Source organism: Hypanus sabinus, chromosome 1 (assembly GCF_030144855.1).
Source record: "Hypanus sabinus isolate sHypSab1 chromosome 1, sHypSab1.hap1, whole genome shotgun sequence".
Lineage (NCBI taxonomy): Eukaryota > Metazoa > Chordata > Chondrichthyes > Myliobatiformes > Dasyatidae > Hypanus > Hypanus sabinus.
This window is the reverse complement of record NC_082706.1, coordinates 150691660-150710974: the sequence shown is the minus strand read 5'-3', so window position 1 is coordinate 150710974 and position 19315 is coordinate 150691660. Positions and strand designations below refer to the sequence as shown.

Below are 19315 nucleotides of genomic sequence, written 5' to 3'. Positions count from 1 at the left end.
ACTTGCAAGAAGGTTTCTGATACCATTAGAATTGGCCTTTCTCCAAGTTAGAACCTCAACTCAAACAACACAATATCCGCAGATGCTGGAAATCCAAGCAACGCATACTCAATGCTGAAGGAACTGATGAAAGGCTTCAGTCCGAAACATTGACTGTATTTTTCTCTCTCTCTCTCTCTCTCTCTCTCTCTCCATAGATGCTGCCTGGCCTGCTGAGTTCCTCCAGCATTTTGTGTGTTGAGGGCCAGACCTATTGTTTTTCATAATTACAAATGGCATTACGATCACTAGATGCAAAGTGTTCCCCTACACAAACTTCTGTCAGCTGCCCTGTCTCATTACCTATTAGCAAGTCAAGTATCACATTTTCTCATTGGGACTCCTATGTAATAATGAAAAGAAACCTTCCTGAACGCATGACATACTCTATCCCATCTAGTCCTTTAACAGTATGGGCATCTCAGTCAATAGGTGAAAAGTTAAAATCACTTACAATAACAACCTTATGTTTAGTAGAATGGGCTGTGATCTCTTTACAAAGTTGTTCATCTAAATCTCCAGACTGTTGGCTCATCTAAAATGTAGCCCATAAATCTGCTCATACGTTTCTTATTCCTCAATTCCACCCATGAAGCCTCACTAGGCAAGTTCTCCAGTCTGTCCTGACTGAGCACTACTGTGACATTTTCCCTGATTGGTAACACTATCCCTCCTCTCACTAAAGAAAATTCTCCTCACCATTTTTCTAAAGAGATGTCCTTCTATTCAGAAGCTGTGCCCACTGAATCTAGGCTCCCTTATTGTAGTAAACATCCTCTCCATTTAGGCCCCTCAATATTCAATAGGTTTCAAAGAGGTTGCTCCACATACTTCTGTGCTCCAGTGAGTTCGGGCCAGAGCCATCAAATGCTCTTCGTATGTTAAACTTTTTATTCCTGGGATCATTCTTATGAACTTCCTCAACTACCCCTTCTTAGATAAGGGGCCCAAAATTGCTCACGTCACTCCAAATACGGTCGAACCAATGCCTTGTAAAGCCTCAGCATCACATCCTTGCTTTTATACTCTATCCCCCTCGAAATGAATACTGACATTGCACTTGCCTTCCTAACCACCACCTCTGCCTGCAGGTTAACTTATTGGGAATCCTGCATTGGTCATCTGATTTCTGAATGTTCTCCCCATTTAGAAAATAGTCTACACCTTTATTCCTCCCACCAAAGTGCATGATCAAATACTTCCCTACACTATTTTGCATCTTCCATCTCATTGCTCATTCTCTTAATCCAGGTCCTTTTGCAGATTTGCAAAAATCTTGCCCACAAAGTCATCAATTGTGACATCCAAATCATTGACATAAAACATGAAAAGAAGCTGTCCAAAAGCTGACCCATGAAGAACGCCACCAGTCATCTGGAGTGTAGGCGAATGAAGGGAGATCTTTATAGATGTATACAAAATTGTGAGAGGTTTAGAAAAGGTAAATACAAACAAGTGTTTTCCCGGGGTTTGGTGAGACTAGAAATAGATGTCATAGTTTAGAGTCAAGATCAAATATTTAAGAGGAAGCTGAGTAAAAACCTCTTCACTCCATGCGGTGTGAGTGTGGAAGGAGCTGCTAACACAAGTGGTGGATGTGGGTTCAATTGCAACATTTAAGGTAAGTTGTGTTAGGTGCAAGAATGAGAGAGTTGGCATGGAGTAGATGTGCCAAAGAGCCCGTTTCTATGTTGCAGTGTTGTATGATTCTATGACTCTATCTGACTCTGCATTGTATTTTGTATATCTTTTAAAGAAATGAGAGTTAGCAATGGTTTAGTGGTCTCACATATTGAATGGATGAATGTTACAGGCCAACAATGTCCCAAATTCAACTTCTGATGCGTGCTGAATTTACACTGATTTTGTGCTGAGAAGCAGAGAATATTGCCCTCGCATTTACTGCATTTTTATTAGTAGGAAACACTGATTAGAGTTCTCAGTCTTGACGTGGCCCTTTTCATCTGTGAATGCAGCACAATAACAGTGGTTAGCACGACCCTGGTTCAAATCCCACTCCCTGCCTGTAAAGAGTTTGTACGTTCTCCCCATGACCACATGGGTTTCCTCCCACAGTCAAAAGTCTGACTGGTTGGTAAGTTAATTGATCATTGTAAATTGTCCTGTGATTAGGCTAGGATTTAAAAATTGGGTAACTGCTGGGTAGTGTGGCTCAAAGGGCTGGAAGGGCTTAGTCTGTACAGTATCAATAAATAACAGAATTAAGCTTGGCAACATGACATATTGTATTAATAACCTTGCCATCAGGAATTGCATGAGTATTTTTCCTATTGTTTTCAAAGTAATGTTCAAATCACTTTTTTACTATTTGATAATGGACCCCTTGGTATGTCATTTCTGATGTGTCACTAATTTAAATATAGTTAAAAATAATAAGCATTCTTTTTGATGTCTTTTTGCCAGAATTATATAATGTGAATGTACACAGAAAATGCTGGAGGAACTCTGCGGCTCAGGCAACAGCTATGAAGTGAACAGGCTAAGACTTTTCATTAGGACCTGCTGTCTTTTGGCAAGGATGAGGGAATTAAATTTATCCCTGCTTCTGACTGATAGAAAGCCGTGTGCAAGTAAAGTGACAAAGGGAATGCAGGAAGGTTTCAGAATGATAGTTAATTTAGAGTATGTAGGCAAATGTATGCAAGTGCAGCTTGGTCTGGGGGCAAAAATATGTGGGCATGATTATTAGCTCAATGATAGGAGGATAGGATTAGCTGAGTTACAATGAGATTCTGAATGTACTTGTACCCCAGATGATGAAAGTAAGCATGTCATCTGCTGCAAGCAGTTTAAAACAAAAAAACAGGTGGTATGTTTACATTCACAGTGAGAGGCACTGAGTAGAAGAGCAGGGTGGTCCTACTGCAATTGTACAGAGCCTTGGTGATACCACACTTTGACTATTACACACTGTTTTGGTCTCCTTACCTGAAGATGGATGTTATTTTGTAGGAAGTGAAGGTTCACTGGATTGTTTTGTTACATTCAGGTAATCTCGCATCCAAGTAGTAACCAGGTCCAAGTCTACTTACTTTCTGTGTTCAGAGTGGATTGCAAGTTCTCGAGGAAAATCATTTAATGAATTACAAACATGGATCAAAAAAACTTTCTCATGACAAATTCACAAAAGAATACTTCAAGAATTTTTTGTCTGGATTCTTATTTATTGACAGTTTTTTTTCCCTTTTTTAAAATACAACACAATGAAACGGTGATGTCAAATACGTACATAAGATATATAATAGTATAAAAGCCTTCCCAAGAAAAGACACTTAAGCTGACAATAAGAACAATCTGAAAATAAATATGAATTGATAAATACAAAACATTTACTGCACAACCCTTAACTCTTTGATTGCCATGGTTTTGTGTGAGGCAACTGCTGTGTTGATTTGAACACTTAATGTGTATTTAATTACGACCACCCATAGCAGTCAAAGAGTTCTAGCAGGAAGAATGTAAACATAAATAATCCATTACCTATGACAAGCTATGTTCATATATGGAGTAAAATTCTACTTCCTTGACTTCCAGTCACCTCAGAGTAACCACTAATTGGAAGAGATTAAAGGAAGTAATTTTTATCCCAGTTCAGTATATTATATTCAATAGGTCCATGCAATGAACTAGTAAAGTAATAAATGGTGACAACTCAAATTTTGGGGAAAAGAGGATGGTTTTCCCTGAATATCAACAGAAAATCTAGCTATTACTGCCAATAATAGAATCACTTATCAAGCTTTTCTGCAAGTAATTTGTTCTAGCAGTTTTCAAAAGCCAAATAAAATGGACAGCTGGAATTACTGCAAAAAAAAAGTGTAAGATTAATTGCAATGGAAAGAATGTTCAAACAACAGTACCCTTTGAAGATGACTTTAAACATCTATAAATTACAGTCTGGTAACTCCAATACTGTAGATCATAATGAAAAGCACAATTATCTTTAACTGTGGCTAATAACAGAAATAATAAGTCCAGTCAATTATGTCTGCTTAGTTTTCATTCCTGTTAAGTGTTTTTTTTAAATAAATGGCAGCTAAAGGTCAGAGACTTGACACAGGAAAAAGGGAAAACAATTTTAAGATGTAGAACATTTTCTAAATTAAGACATACAAAATTCTCAGATTGCAATAGTTTGAAACAGTATTAAATTGAAAATGTATTTTTTAAAAAAAACACTTACTTCCAAACAAACACAAGCTTTGATATCAGTAACTTACATAATATTTGTTGCATCAGTCTATGGCCCATTGACAAGTTAGCTCCCAAGGGAAGCAGCTCTTAAAACCATCCAAAGCTTCCATCAGTCACTGGGCTTTGGAATACGCTGGAAGAAGTATTCCACATGAAAACACAATAATTGTGTTATGGTAAGGTTGAAGCTGAAAGCAGCCCATGCCTGATGTCCTTTTGCCTAATAAATAACCCACTGCTGATTTTTAAAAAATAGTTTGTTCATACAATGAGAATGGAGAATGAAATGTGAAAAATTTTAATGCACGAAGATCATTGCATTGATCCAAAACTCACTGCTAAGACATACAGAACTTCAAACAGAACTTATTCAAATGTGGACTTCCACAATTTCTACCTGTCTGTTACTGCAAGCGTAACTTTGGAACACTATGACATCATAAATTGTTATTAGTACACTTAATACTGAATGCTGATAGCGCTGATGTGCACTGCTACCATCAACTCAGTCTGTATATAATAGCAATAAATATTGGTCATTGGCAATTAAGACATGCCCAGATACGACTGATCTCTGTAACAATCAACAAGCATCTTATTTAATACCCCTAGTTAAAAATATCACATGAGCATTAAAATACAATCAGCTGAGAAAGAGAACTCAGTTTTGATTGTATGTTGTCCATTAATACATATCTCTCTCAACCAATTAGAAATTCATCTATATCATTATGTAACATATATTTATATATGCTGAGGCCATTCTCATAGCAATTTCAGAAGTCACTTCAACGTTAGTTTTCATAACAAATGCATTTCTCTCATTCCACAATTCCTACATATCTAAGCTAGAAAAAATAAAAAATAAAAATCTATGCTGAACCACTCTTAGTGGGTTTGTAGAAGTTTGAACAGCCCCTGTGAGTGGCAGCTTGAAAACCAATCTATAAGAACTCTTCAACTCTTCTGAATTTGTCTATGTGTACAACAGCAATTGAAAAATCCCACACATTGATTTTACACAAAATAACTTTTAAAAAAAAACAAAAATGAAAAATATATTTAAGGCTGTTAACAATATTGCAGATATTTTGGCCCCTGTTACTTGAACCATTTGATTTTCTGTGTTGTTTAATTCTAGCCTGCTACATACAAGGATCAAATGCAGCAATATTTCTTCATTAGATAGTCAGCGATCCACTTTGGAAAATGAATGCAAAATTTCAAGGGTATTCCTTTCCTACAGAAAAGATCAAGTCACCAGAAGTGTCCTCAAAATACGTTCCAGTACCGGTCTTGACAAGTACGTTCATCAGTACCAGTCTTGATAAATATGTTCTTTGTTTTCCATTTGCTTAACCTGGAGTCAAAATCCACTAGGGCATCAAGCTTGCAGATAAAAGGCCTATACGGAATGATGCACCAAAGAAAGACAAAGGACTGAAATACAGGTGATACCGTGTATTATGAAAGCTTTCTCCTCTCTCTTTTATAATCTCCACTCAAGCTCAGAACAGACGACTCTGAGGAAAATCAGCCATGATTCATATGTCTCAGGCAGAGACATTGCCTGCTCATTGCTGGGTTCCAGCGTTATTGCCCACTTGTCGAAATTTCATGTTGCTTCCTTTTGCTACAATCACACCCATTCTTGCATGGATCGCTTGCAGTATAGTATGTGGCGTGGCATTCCTTTTCTTTTAAATTGAACTACTGTGTAAATCAATACCAGAAAGCACAAGGCCAGAGTGCAAGGAATAACAATGGCTATGGCATTCACAGTGCTAGAAGTATTATCAATTTTAATCACAATGTCAACATCCTCTTGGGTATCATGCCTGTCTTTGTTTCCTGTCTTAGTTCGATCACATCCCATCAATTCTTTAAGTATCGATTTTGGGTAATTAGGTTCCACCCTGAGTTCATGGTTATTGAATTTCCAGTATTCTTTTCCTTTGTAAAAAAATGTATATCCTGGAAATTTAAAAGCAAAGTTATTCAGTCTCCTAGGTTAATACAATAAACATTAATTCAGAAACCACTGAAGTTGTTGAAAGTATACAATAAGCCAATGGATACCTGAAAGAGAAAAGCTAACACTTTGAAAGAACTACGTCATCAGAACTTAGAGCTCAAAATAAGGCTCTCACAGTGCACCAATTAAAACAATGCCAGAAGTTAAAATGTAAACTATCTCCTTTCACAGTGTGTCAGCTCCAAGAGATGCCTGCTAGCTAGTTGTCTTTATTCTCAATAAGTGGCTGTAAAACATGATTAAAAATTACCAAACAGAAAGGCTAGCTATTTGTATACTTTTCTGGGTAATGAAAAATATGATCAGGTGGTAGTTTATCATTTAAAAGATGAGATGTACCTGTAGACAAACAACAGACATGATCTTCATGGTGACACAGTGGAGCTATGTGAATAACAAAACTCCTTTTAAGGTTGACTAGCTGGCGGTAGATTATCACATGAGGCAGGCTTGTTTGGACCTTCATTAAAAATTCTGGTAACAGTTACATAAAAGCAACACAGTGAGGAAGCTAGTGGAGCTGCTGCCTCACAGCCTCAGTCCTGACCTTTGGTATAGTTTGTGTGCAATTTGCCTATTATTCCTGTGGCTGCACGGGTTTCTTCTCGGTGTTCTGGTTTCTTCTCACATTCCAAAGATGTGCAGGTTGGTAGTTTAGTTGGCCACTGTAAATTGGCTCTGTTGTAGGTGAATGGTAGAATTGGATGAGGAGCTGACATAAATGTTGGGAGAATAATGTGGTATTGGTGATGGATGACTACCATGGACTAAGTGGTCTGAAGGGCCCATTTCTATGTAGTTTTAATCTAACTCTATGGTAAATTAGCAGCCAAATTTAGTTAATTATTCAGGTCCCTTTTACTGGGCTGCTGGTTTGCAAGTATCAGAAGAAAGGCCAAGATAAGTAATGCTTAAATTATTGTTTATGACTTGCTGCTTCTTTAGAAGCATTATGCTTCTAAAGTGTTCAGTAAGTGGAAGGCCTTCAAAGGTAAAATTTTGAGAGTGCAGAGTTTGCATGTTCTTGCCAGGCTTAAAGGCAAAATTAACAGGCATAAGGAACCTTGGTTTTCAAGGGATATTGAGAAAGAAAGAGGTGTATAGCAGGTATAGGGTATAAGGAACAAATGAAGTACTTGAAGGGTATCGAAAATGTAAGAAAATACTAAAGAAGGAAATCAGGAAGGCAAAAAGAAGACATGAGGTTGTTTTGGCAGATAATGTGAATGTAAACCCAAAGGGTTTCTACAAGTATATTAAGAGTAAAAGTACAGTAAGGGACAAAACTGGTCCTCTAGAAGATCAGAGTGGTCATCTGTGTGTGGAGCCTCACGAGATGGGGGAGGTCTTAAACATTTTTGTTTGCATCAGTATTTACTCAGGAAACTGGTATAGCATACATAGAAGGAAGGGAAACAAGCAGTAGTGTTACGGAACATATAGAGATTAAAGAGGAGGAGGTGCTAGCTGCCTTACAGCGAATAAAGGTAGATAAATCCCCTGGGCCTGACATGATATTTCCTCAGACCTTGAGAGAGACTAGCGTAGAAATTTGCAGGGGCCCTGGCAGCTATATTTAAAATTTCCTTGGCTACAGGTGTGGTGCCAGAGGTTTGGAGGGTAGCTCATGTTGTTCTGTTGTTTAAAAAAGGCTCCAAAAGTAAACCAGGTAAATACAGGCTGGTGAGCCTGACATCAGTAGTAGGTAAGTTATTGGAAGCTGTTCTGAGAGATTGGATCTACAAGTATTTGGACAGCCAAAGGCTGATTAAGGATAGTCACTATGGCTTTGTGCGTGGTTGATCGTGTTTAACAAATCTTGCAGTGCTTTTTGTAGAGGTTACCAAGAAAGTGGATGAAGGCAAGGCTGTGGATGTTGTCTACGTGGGCTTTAGTATGGCCTTTGACAAGGTCCCACATGGGACGTTAGTTCAGAAGGTTCAGACATTAGGTATCCATGGAGAGGTTGTAAACTAGATTCGAAATTGGCTGTGTGGGAGAAGACACAGTGGTAATGAATGATTGCTTCTCAGACTGGAGGTCTGTGACTAGTGGTGTGCCTCAGGGATCAGTGCTGGGACCATTGTTGTTTGTTGTCTATATCAATGATCTAGATGATAATGTAGTAAACTGGATCAGCAAGTTTGCTGATGACACTAAGACTGGAGGTGTTATGGACAGCGAGGAAGGCTTTCAAAGCTTGCAGAGGGATCTGGACCAAATGGAAAAATTGGCCAGAAAATGGCAGATGTAATTTAATGCAGACAAGTGTGAGGTGTTGCACCTTGGAAGGACAAATCAAGGTAGGACATACACAGTAAATGGTAGGGCACTGAGGAGTGCGGAGGAACAAAGGGATCTGTGAGTTCAGATACCTAATTCCCTGAAAGTGGCATCAGAGTTAGACAGGGTTGTAAAGAAGGCTTTTCCATCCTGGCATTCATAAATCAAAGTATTGAGTATAGGAGTTGGTATGTTATGGTGAGGTTGAATAAGACATAGGTGAGGCCAAGTTTGGAGTATTGTGTACAGTTCTGGTCACCTAACTATAGGAAGGATATCAGTAAGATTGAAAGAGTGCAGAGAAGATTTACTAGGATGTTGCTGGGTCTTCAGGAGTTGAGTTACAGGGAAAGATTGAACAGGTTAGGACTTGGATTTGATAGAGGTTTACAGAATTGGGTGGTATAGACAGAGTAAATGTGATTAGGCTCTTTCCACTTAGATTAGGAGAGATAAATACGAGAGGACATGGCTTTATTGTGAAAGTGGAAAGGCTTAAAGGGAACATTAGGGGGAACTTCTTAGAGTGGTGTGAGTGGGGAACGAGCTGCCATCTGACATGGTAAATGCGGGCTCACTCTTAAGTTTTAAGAATAAATTGGATAGATACATGGATGGGAGAGGTCTGGAGGGTTATGGACTGGATGCAGGTCAATGGGACTAGTGGAATAAAGTTTTGGCACAGACTAGAAGGGCCAAATGGGATGTTTTCTGTGCTGTAGTGTTCTAAGAAGAATTGTAGAGGTGCATGAAGCTGGAAAAGGCTACAAATGCATTTCTAAAGACCTGAGTGTTCATTAGTCCACATTAAGAGAAATTATTTTCAAATAGAGGAAATTCAGTACTATTGCTACTTTTCCTAGGAGTGGGCATCCTGCAAAGATCACACCAAGAGCACAATTTGCATGCTGAAAAGAGTGGAAAAAGAATCCAAGGGTAAGAACAAAAGACCTGCAGAAACTTCCAGAACTTGTTAAAGTCTCTGCTCATGTGTCCATTATAAGAAAAGCACTGAACGAGAATAGGACTGGGACTATATTCTGTGGACAGGTGAGACAAAAGTTGAACCGTTTTGTAGAAATGGATGCTATGTTTGGAACAAAAAGGGCACTGCACACCAACACCAATACCTCATAACAACATGGTGGAAGGAGCATTATGGTTTAGGGCTGCTTTACTGCCTCAGGGCCTGGATAGCTTATAATTGTTGAAGAAACAACAAATTCAAAATGCTATCAAAACATTTTACAGGAGAATGTCAGGGTAGCGGTCTGTCACCTGAAGCTTAGTATAAGTTGGATGTTGCAACAAGACAATGATCCAAAAGGTGAGAGTAAATCAACAGGATTGTTTACAAAGAAAAAAAGTGTTTTGAAATCAAGTCAGAGTCCAGATCTTAACCCAATTGAGATGCTGTGGCATGATCTGAAGAGGCCTGTTCGTGCAAGGTATCCCAGAAATAATGATGAACTGAAACAGTTTTGTATGGAGGAATGGTTTAAAATTCCTCCAAACCAAAGTGCAGGACTGATTAACAGTTACCGGAAAACTGGTTGATGTTATTGCTGTTTAAGAGGGGTTACATAAGTTACTGAAAGCAAAGGTTCACGTACTTTTTCCAACAAATGCATGTAATACTGGGTCATTATTCTCAATAAAGAGATGAACAAATATAATGTATCTTGTGCTGTTTATTTAGTTGTTTATCTAGTTTTAAAACGTACAAAGATTTGATCATAGTTTGGGTCATATTTGTGCAGAAACAGAAAATTCTGCAGGGTTCACAAACTTTTTAACACTTCTGTAACAGTTGCTAGACAGGAACAGCAAGGAGACAAGAAGGTGAGGGAGTGAGGATTGGGTGGATGTGGAGGTGCTAGAGAAGGGGGTGAGTGGAGATAGAATCTTGAATTGGAGCTACTAATGTAAATACAGTACAAAAATGCCTGATAGGGTATAATAACTTCATCTATGTAGGCAATATACTTTTATGTGTGAACTTAATGACAGCATTTATGGTAGCTAGGATAGTTATTATGGATACAATAGCACAATAGAGAATAGCGATCAGTTTTACTATCCCAGTGTGTGAAAAGTTCAGAGAACAAACAGATTGTTGCAATGAGATTTGTCATATGTGAGAAAGGGAGTCATCTACAACACCATTGGCACGCTTTCACACTAGTCCTTGTGAACTGAACTGCAAAAACATACATCATATTAGTCCATGCTAGGACAGCTTAGGGTCAAGTATGAGTGAATATGGTATATAAGCAACTCATTAATTATTTTGACACCAATTTATGTATTTATTGTTGGTTGAAATATTTAGTTATTGATTAGCTGACTGTATATCTTTCTACATTCTATGTCTGGACCAGTGTACAAACGCAGTAAGATCTTCCATTGTAGGCAATACCGGGTGAACCACAGAAAAGCATCAATATCAGTTTTAATGGGGAAACTCTTATTTCTAGTCATAAGGTTAATTTGTACTCCTGAGAATGGAGTACACAATCTGGACTGCCATCTCAGGTTAACACTAGCAAGTCCTACTTATTAGAGAAACTGTCTTTAAAGTGCAGACTTTCCACATTTTGTACTAATTAGACAAGTCATCAACTTTCAAAGCTTTCTGTTTGGTGGATGCTTTTATCCTTTAATTTACAGTCTTCTCTTCCATATCCTGTTGTCATAACTCTATAGAATTATCATCTCAAGGAGTGCATATCTGCACTTTCACATCATTGCCCATCTTTGTTTCTACCATGACCAATCCACCACTGAAAACTATCTTCTCAGAAATGGAAACAAACACCACGCCAGAAATGCTAAGGTACTACAAGTCTATGAAAATGAGTGAAAGCCCCAATTGGAATGATAGTAAATCAACCAGATATGATAACCAGCAATCTAGTGTACCAAGAGAGACAGCCATGGCAACAGTGGATGTTCTTAAAATATTGCCATAACAAAATTGCTTTATGCAGGAGGACAAGGGTTCAGTCTTCAGAAAGAGAAGTTAAAAAGAAACTTGGGAGTTCAATATATGGATGACTTCCAGATATATATGCATTTGTCCCACATAAAGATAGATTATTTTACCAAGTTCATACTGAATTGTGTAATTTTATGGTGAGAGAAGTCATCTAACCCAATATAACTTCAGATAATCAACTTAATGATTTGTAATATTTATTTAAAACTAAATTAACAAATTTCAAAATCCATTGAATTGAAGAAGCTGGAAATGTGAACAAAAACAATCTTTCTAGGAAATTCAGACAATAAGATGAAAGCCATTCAGGAAAAAAAATTATCAGGGGTATTCTACAATATCAAATGTCCAGTTTACATCATTGTTTACTGTAAGTTCACATCAGGAGATTCAAAGAAACTGTGTCCAATATAAATAAATTCATTTAGTTTAATATAACAAAGGTCCGAGGAAAAATTGAGAATAAGGATATCAGGCCAAAAAAAGACACCAGGAAGTATAACCTAAAGTCAAAGGGATTAACTTGAAAGGAGGCAAAGGATTTAGAAGGGGAATTCTAAAACATTGAATTTAGCATCTATTGAATAGGCTCCAAAATTTTCCCAAATATACTCCATTCGTATGTCATTCCACTATCAGAATACTTGACTGTAGAATCATTTCAACAGTTCCTAAATTTTTAATGCAATTTGTATAGAATAAGAAATTAAAAACTTAACATGAAGAAATAAGAACAAGCTGGAAAGACAAGTATCAAGAAAATGTCTGAACATATTGATGGGTAGAATAGATACGTTCGACAAAAATTATACCGTGAGGACATGAATATTATATACTTCGAGATGGATTTTTTTTCTTAGATACTTGAATGTGTAATAGCATGATGAAGAAAATCATTGTGTACATGTAAAAGAGCCTAAATAAGGTTGTTTATTTATTTAAATTCTATGGAAAGATGTTCATGTGAAATGTTAAGTTGCTGGAACTAGTCACCCTGCTAACATGTTGATACAAGAAAACAGGGAACAAAAATTTGGAGCCTTAAAATTCAAGAGCCCCACCTATCTGTCTTTTGGTTGCACAATGGCCTGGTATGACAATTCAAATACACATGAATGAAAGTCATGGATACAAACATCACTGGCACAACCCTCCCCATTATTAGTAATATTTACAGAAGATGCTGCTTCAAGGAGGCAACATCTATTATCAAATATTTCCAACATTCAAGTCTAGCCATATTTTTGCTGCTATCAGACAAGAGGTACAGAAGCCTGAAGTCTTATACCACCAGGTTCGAGATCAACTACTTCCCTTCAAATATTAATTTCTTAAACCAATCGGCAAATCTTTAAGCACTACAGTTTAGCAATAATATGATCATTTTGACCACCTTGCACTAAAATGTATTTTTAAAATCTTTTTAATTAAGTGTATTGGTGGAAGTTAAAGTCAAGGTTTTTTGTTTTGAAGACTACTGCAACATCTTCATTTCCATATTTATATTTTTAAAAATCAGTTACCTGAAAATTTGATTAAATGCACAAGCTTGAACAAGGTAAAAAGCCAAAGCAGCTAATCAAGTCTTTATTTGCACTTACCACTTTCTTTGCTTACAAAGGCCCCTTGTGGAGATTCAGGAATTCCTTTCCATATTGAGATAGATTTGGGATAACCACTGTCTACCACATGTGTTTCTTCATTATATCTCCAGTACCTATAAATGAAAATAAGACAAATGTAAACAGTATGAAAATCTAAGGCAGAACTTAATTATCAAAGATTAGAATTTGAAAAATGGAAGAATCTGTGTCCTTGAGGAGCATGCATTGAAAAATTAATATGAAGAATGAAATTCCCAGTATTCCATTAAACAGGATGATCTTACACCTGAATAGGTTGGATTTGGTCTGCAATGTTGGATGTGACTTCAGGCCTCAAATAGGACCACCTTTTCTTATTTTATCATCATTAGTAGAATCTCCAATTCTTTTGCATATTCAAACACATATACGAGGTACATATTTTACCTGTACCATTGCAAATAGAGGATGCAGTTTATTAGTACTCTACTCCAAGTTGGAACTCTCCGTGGCTAGCAGTGCCCATGGGATAATTGGACATGTGCTGTATACAATTTTCTGATATTGGTTAGTGAATCGCTCCAAGCATGCTGCTCTATTTCTGATATTCATAACCTGCCAGAGGCATGAAATTATTAAAAAAGTCTCATACAGTCCACATTTTCTTTCTCTGCCCTTTAATGGTAGCTCACAGCTCTAGAGTAACTATAGAGCTGTCTATAAGTATAGATGCTTCCTGACAGATCTTTGATGGACAAGCTTTCCATTTCATAGTAATCTCCTTGCACCAACAAAGAAGATCTTCTGCTTTTAAAGTCAGTGGAAGCCAACCTCTGGGCTATTAATCCTAATGAATTTGGATTCTGAGTCAGCTCAGTCTAACTGTAGAAAATCAGAGCATGACTATCACCTCACTTCAATCTATTAACCTGTTACTTTATTACAAATGCTTTTAAAATATGCTTATTTAATCTCCAATTCTTTTACATTTCAAAATGAGACGTCTCATTGAAATTTCTCTACTTTCTGTAGTTTCTTTCTTATCTTGCTTAACTCATGCGGCGTTATTTTGCTTTTTTATTATGTTTTATGGTTTATCAGAATATTTTCCTTCCTTTGTTCTCCTATTCCTTTCTTTTTGTTGCTTATTTTTAATTTTTTGATTGCCTTTCTGCTTCCAGTAACTCATGTTGCAACAATTTATTGTCACTGTAACAAAAGAAAATTGTTCAGTACATCAAATCTATTCTAAAGTAAAACAGCTCTGTAACCCTATCTTCAATCATTGTCATGTTGATGAAAGAAAAAGTAGATACTGGAAGTATAAAATCACAAACATTTTGTATCCTTTTGTAAAGTCAGGACTCAGGGATTTTGAATCACTGGTTATTCCATCTGGAATAAATTAAAACTTTTGGCTTGAAATACTTGGTTAAATTTAGAAAAATGAGAGGGGATTTCACTGAAACCTGTCAAGTGTTGAAAGGTCTGGGAAGAGTTGATGTGAGGAGGATGCTTCCTACAGTGGGGAAAGTCTAGGACAGAGGGCATAACCTCAGAATAGAAGAATGTTCATTTAGAACTGAGATAAGGAGGGAATTTCTTTAGCCAGTGAGTGTGAATCTGTGGAATTCATTGCCACAGGCAGTTGTGGAGGCCAGGTCATTGAATGTATTTAAAATGGAGGTTGATAGGTTCTTGATTAGGCAGGGTGTGAAAGGGTACAGGAAGAAGGCAGAAGAATGGGGTTGAGAGGGAGAATGGATCAGGCACAATGAAAAAGTAGAGCAGATTTGATGGGCTGAATAGCCAAATACTGCTCCTAGCTCTTAAGATCATATGTTTTTATCCGTCAGTGAAGTTTAAAAACATGAACTAAACAGAAATGGAAAAGGATGCACGGAGTTTCCTATTTGCATTGATTTTGTCCATTAACTTGCAGATGAGAATTATTCCAACAGATTTGTTTCCAGTAGCAAATTAATTTTGCAATGAGTGTCAAAGACTTATGTTGAATTTACCAGAACAAGCCTTTTATAGTTAATAAATTTAGACCAACAGAAACCAAAATTACTTCAAATGCTTTGATCAAACTTCTTGATTTTTATGTGCAGTTCTGCACCATCTGATTGTAGGATGAATAATATTACAATGAATAATCATGCAATCATTATAGTAGAGAAATATGTAATTTCTGTAAATCCATTTATACCCTTCAGATTCTTTCCCATGCCCATTGCCTATGGATGTAAGGAAGAACAACCTAAGTTGATTCCATTGTCTGGAACCTGGAGTGGGTTGTCTCTCCATTCTAATATTTCCTTTTAACTTACAATATCTTTGGATTGCCATTATTTCCTAACTCTGATGAAGGTCACTGACCTGATAAGCTAGCAATGTTTTTCTCCCTCCACAGATGCTGCTCAACTTAATTAATTTTTCTAAGATTTTCTCTTTTATTTAGGATTTCCAGCACCTCCATTTCTTTTCAGGATCAGGGGTCAGGATCATGGTAGAGAAAAATTCACTTGGCTGCTTTGAGATTGACTATTAATGGCTTTATTGATTCAGATGGTTGTGTTGTTATCTAATTCCAGATACTTTCATCCAAGTATGTAGACTGAAAATGTCAGCAGTTGGAAAGATGTTGGAGTCAACTGTTATGGAGGAGGTTATGGAGTACTTGGTGACAGGACAAGGACAAAGTCAGCATGGTTACCTTAAGGAAAAATCTTGCCTGACAAGCCTATTGGAATTCTTTGAGGAGATTACAAGTAGGATAGATAAAAAGGGATGCAGTGCAAGTTGTATATTTGGATTTTCAGAAGGCCTTTGACAAGGTGCCACACATAAGGCTGCTTACCAAGTTAAAGGCCCATGGCATTACAGGGAAAGTTACTAAGATGGTTAGACCATTGGCTGATTGGAAGGAGGCAGCAAACGGGAAAAAAATGATCCTTTGCGATATTTATACCACAGGCAACTATGGAGGCCAGGTCTTTGGGTGTATTTAGGGCAGAGCTTGACAGATTCTTGGTTAGACATGGCATCAAAGATTCCGGAGACAGACGTACTTTATTGATCCCGAGGGAAATTGGGTTTCGTTACAGCTGCACCAACCAAGAATAGTGTAGAAATATAGCAATATAAAACAAAATATAAATAATTAAATAATAATGTTAATTATGCCAAGTGGAAATAAGTCCAGGACTATTAGCTCAGGGTGTCTGACACTCCAAGGGAGGAGAAGGCTGTGGAGTGGGGCTGAGGAGGGGACAAAAGGATCATAATTGAATGGTGTAGCAGACCTGATGGGTCAAATGGCCTAATTCTGCTCCTAAGTCTTATGGTCTAAAACTAAGGGACATCTGCATCATTGAGCTGATACATTAGCTCTCTATTTGTTGTGGCTGGATGTAGATTATCCCTTGGCAGATTTGTAAAGAGGAAGGGAGACATTTCTTGTGTCCTGGTTCATCTGTTACCTGTCAATTCAAAGTTCAAAGTAAATTTATCATCAAAGTGCATATATGTCATCATATACAACCCTGAGATTACCTTTTCTTACAGAGAATCACAGTAAATACAAAAGAATCAATGAAAGACAACATCCAACAGGGCGGACAACAACAAACGTTTAAAAAAGATGACTGTGCAAATACAAAACTAAATAGAAAAAAGAAATAATAATAATAAATAAGCAATAAATATGGAGAAAATGAGATGAAAGTCATCTTCTGGCAAGATGGCGCCAGCGACCAATGATGACATCTTGTAGGCAGCTTACAAAACTACTAGATATTCTTCTTCTAAATATACCTCTGAACTGCAATCGATTGCAAACTGTTATTTTCCTTTTAAGGATGTAGTTTTGACTTGACTAAATGATCTGGTACTTCTGCAGTCTCCTGTGGGATTCAGCATGGATGAGAGAAGAGGATCTTTTTACTACAGGTCCACAATCCCTTATCCAAAATCCTTGGGGCCAGTTGCATTTCAGAATTCAGATTTTTTTGGATTTCAGAATCCCTCCTTATTGGATCCGGGACCCCCGCAAACACCAAAAAACACGTATGCTCAAGTCCCTTATTTAACCTGTCTCAGTGTGGTGGACTTTAGGACCCGGCAGAGCACCGGTCCTAAGTACATACTCCCATATACTTTAAATCATCTCTAGATTACTTATAATACCTAATATAATGTAAATGCCATGTAAACAGTTGTTATACTGCATTGTTCAGGGAGTAATGACAAGAAAAAGAATATTTCCAACATAAACATTCAATAAAACAAAAATATACAGCTTCAAATGAACCAAATCAAACACATGGTGAATGACCTATTGGAATAAATGTAGAGCATCACTGTCACTATAAAACCTCAGTAACCTGTCTTTCTGTTTCTTTAAATCATATACAGTGGTAGTTCCAGCACCATATTCTTCAGTAAGATGCCACACAGACACACCACGATCAAGCTTCTGCAATAACTCCACTTTCTGCATTATTGATAATGCTAGATGCTTCCTTCTCTTTTTCTCATTGTTACCCATAGGGGTATCTGCAGCTCTTTATGACATTTTCACAATGAAATTAAACACAAATTCAACAGTGAACACAAAGTATCAGCGAACAGCAAATGCATGTGTAACCAGTACGAGCGCTGAGCCACAACTGATGTCTGACAACCTCTGCTAGTGCTGGCATGTCACACCTGAGTGACGTCAGCTGTTGGTGAAAAAAAAAACAGTTTTTAGAGCTTCTTGGATTTCAGAATTTCAGCTAAGGGATTGTGGACTTGTATTTGCACAATTTGATCAAGGTGCTTCAGTACTGAACTACCTCTACACCTCTGGCTGCAATCATCGGCACAGTTTTGAGGACATACCTTTGGGGACTCTAAGGTTAATGATATTTGTTTACTTATTATTGTTTGCATTATTTGTTCTTTTTCACACATTGGGTGTTTGGTGGTCTTGCTGTGTGGGTTCTATTGTGTTTTCTTCTTTTGTGGCTGCCTGCAAGAAGACGAATCTCAAGGTTGAATACTGTGCACGGACTTAGATGGTAATCAATGTGCTGAGTGAGTCCGTGAAAGTGAGTCCAGTTCAGTGGGAACATATCAATGATGGGGTAAGTAAGAGAAGTTAACCCCTCAGGTTCAAGAGCCTGATGGTTGAGGGGTAATAACTGTTCCTGAACCTGGTGGCTTAAAGCTCCTGTACCTTCTTCCTGATGGCAGCAGTGAGAAGAGAGTACGTCAGTTTTAAATCAAAGTTCCTCTCCTGGGGACTCCCAATTCAAAGGGAGCTGAGTGTATCTCCCTTTGAGTGTATCTACCTGAGTATAGAATGAATATGCCATTTGCTGGTGTTGCAGTATGTGCAGGATGGCACATACTGTGGGCCATATCCCAAAACCAACTGTGTCCCATTTCCTCAATGTAACCACAGACATTGCATAGAACAGAGTTAAGGGCTACAGGGAGAATGAAACAGAATGTGCTTGAAAAATGAATTAGTCATGATTGAATGGTGATGCAGATTTGATGGGATTAACAGCCTAATTCTGCTTCTATATCTTATGGTGTAATGGTCTTATCACCCAGCTCAATGCACAATAATCAGGCAAGACCAATTTGCAGCGCACTACTTTGCTTGCTGTATTTCAGATATCAAGATAATTCAAAAAGTGGTGAAGAGTTAAAAAGTCTATCCATTGATGACAGAATTCACAAGAGCAGTTTATAGTATCCACACTTGTAAGCAGCTTACATATAGTGAAAACCCTGCTGTCATTAGCATGAGGAACCAAAGATTCCATTGCCTGGATTATTTTACCGAAGGTATGCTTGAGTGATCAGATTAGATCAAGTGCACAAAGTACATGCTGACAATATTCAGAAATGGTCCTTGCTTTCATCCGTTGGGCAGTAAGATAGGAGGAATATTACAAGGGAGAGGAGGAAATAGGAGAGGAGCTGATAGAAAAGGCAGTGGAAAAGAGCGGCTGAATCATAAAAGCCCCTTTCGACTGAGGCCACCCATGAGGAGCTGGCAAGCGCAACACTTACAAGCCTCATCCCAATTGCCATTCATCAACTGACCATCACACCTGAGACACTCCTTTCTCCTGTCAAAGGGAATCGGCATCCTGAGGTAGT

At 37.7% G+C, this 19315-nt stretch overlaps 1 protein-coding gene across 1 annotated transcript in view; it reads right to left on the bottom strand.

The window, feature by feature from the left end:
* Positions 1-3217: 3217 nt before the first annotated feature.
* LOC132399067 (matrix metalloproteinase-16-like) overlaps positions 3218-19315 on the bottom strand; it is a 204003-nt gene continuing 187905 nt past the window's right edge. The window contains exons 9-10 of the mRNA XM_059979008.1: positions 13172-13287; positions 3218-6228 (exon numbers count right to left, since the gene is read on the bottom strand). Of these exons, the coding sequence (XP_059834991.1) occupies positions 5894-6228; positions 13172-13287 (451 nt within the window). The 3' untranslated portion in view covers positions 3218-5893. The remainder of the gene's footprint in view (positions 6229-13171; positions 13288-19315) is intronic.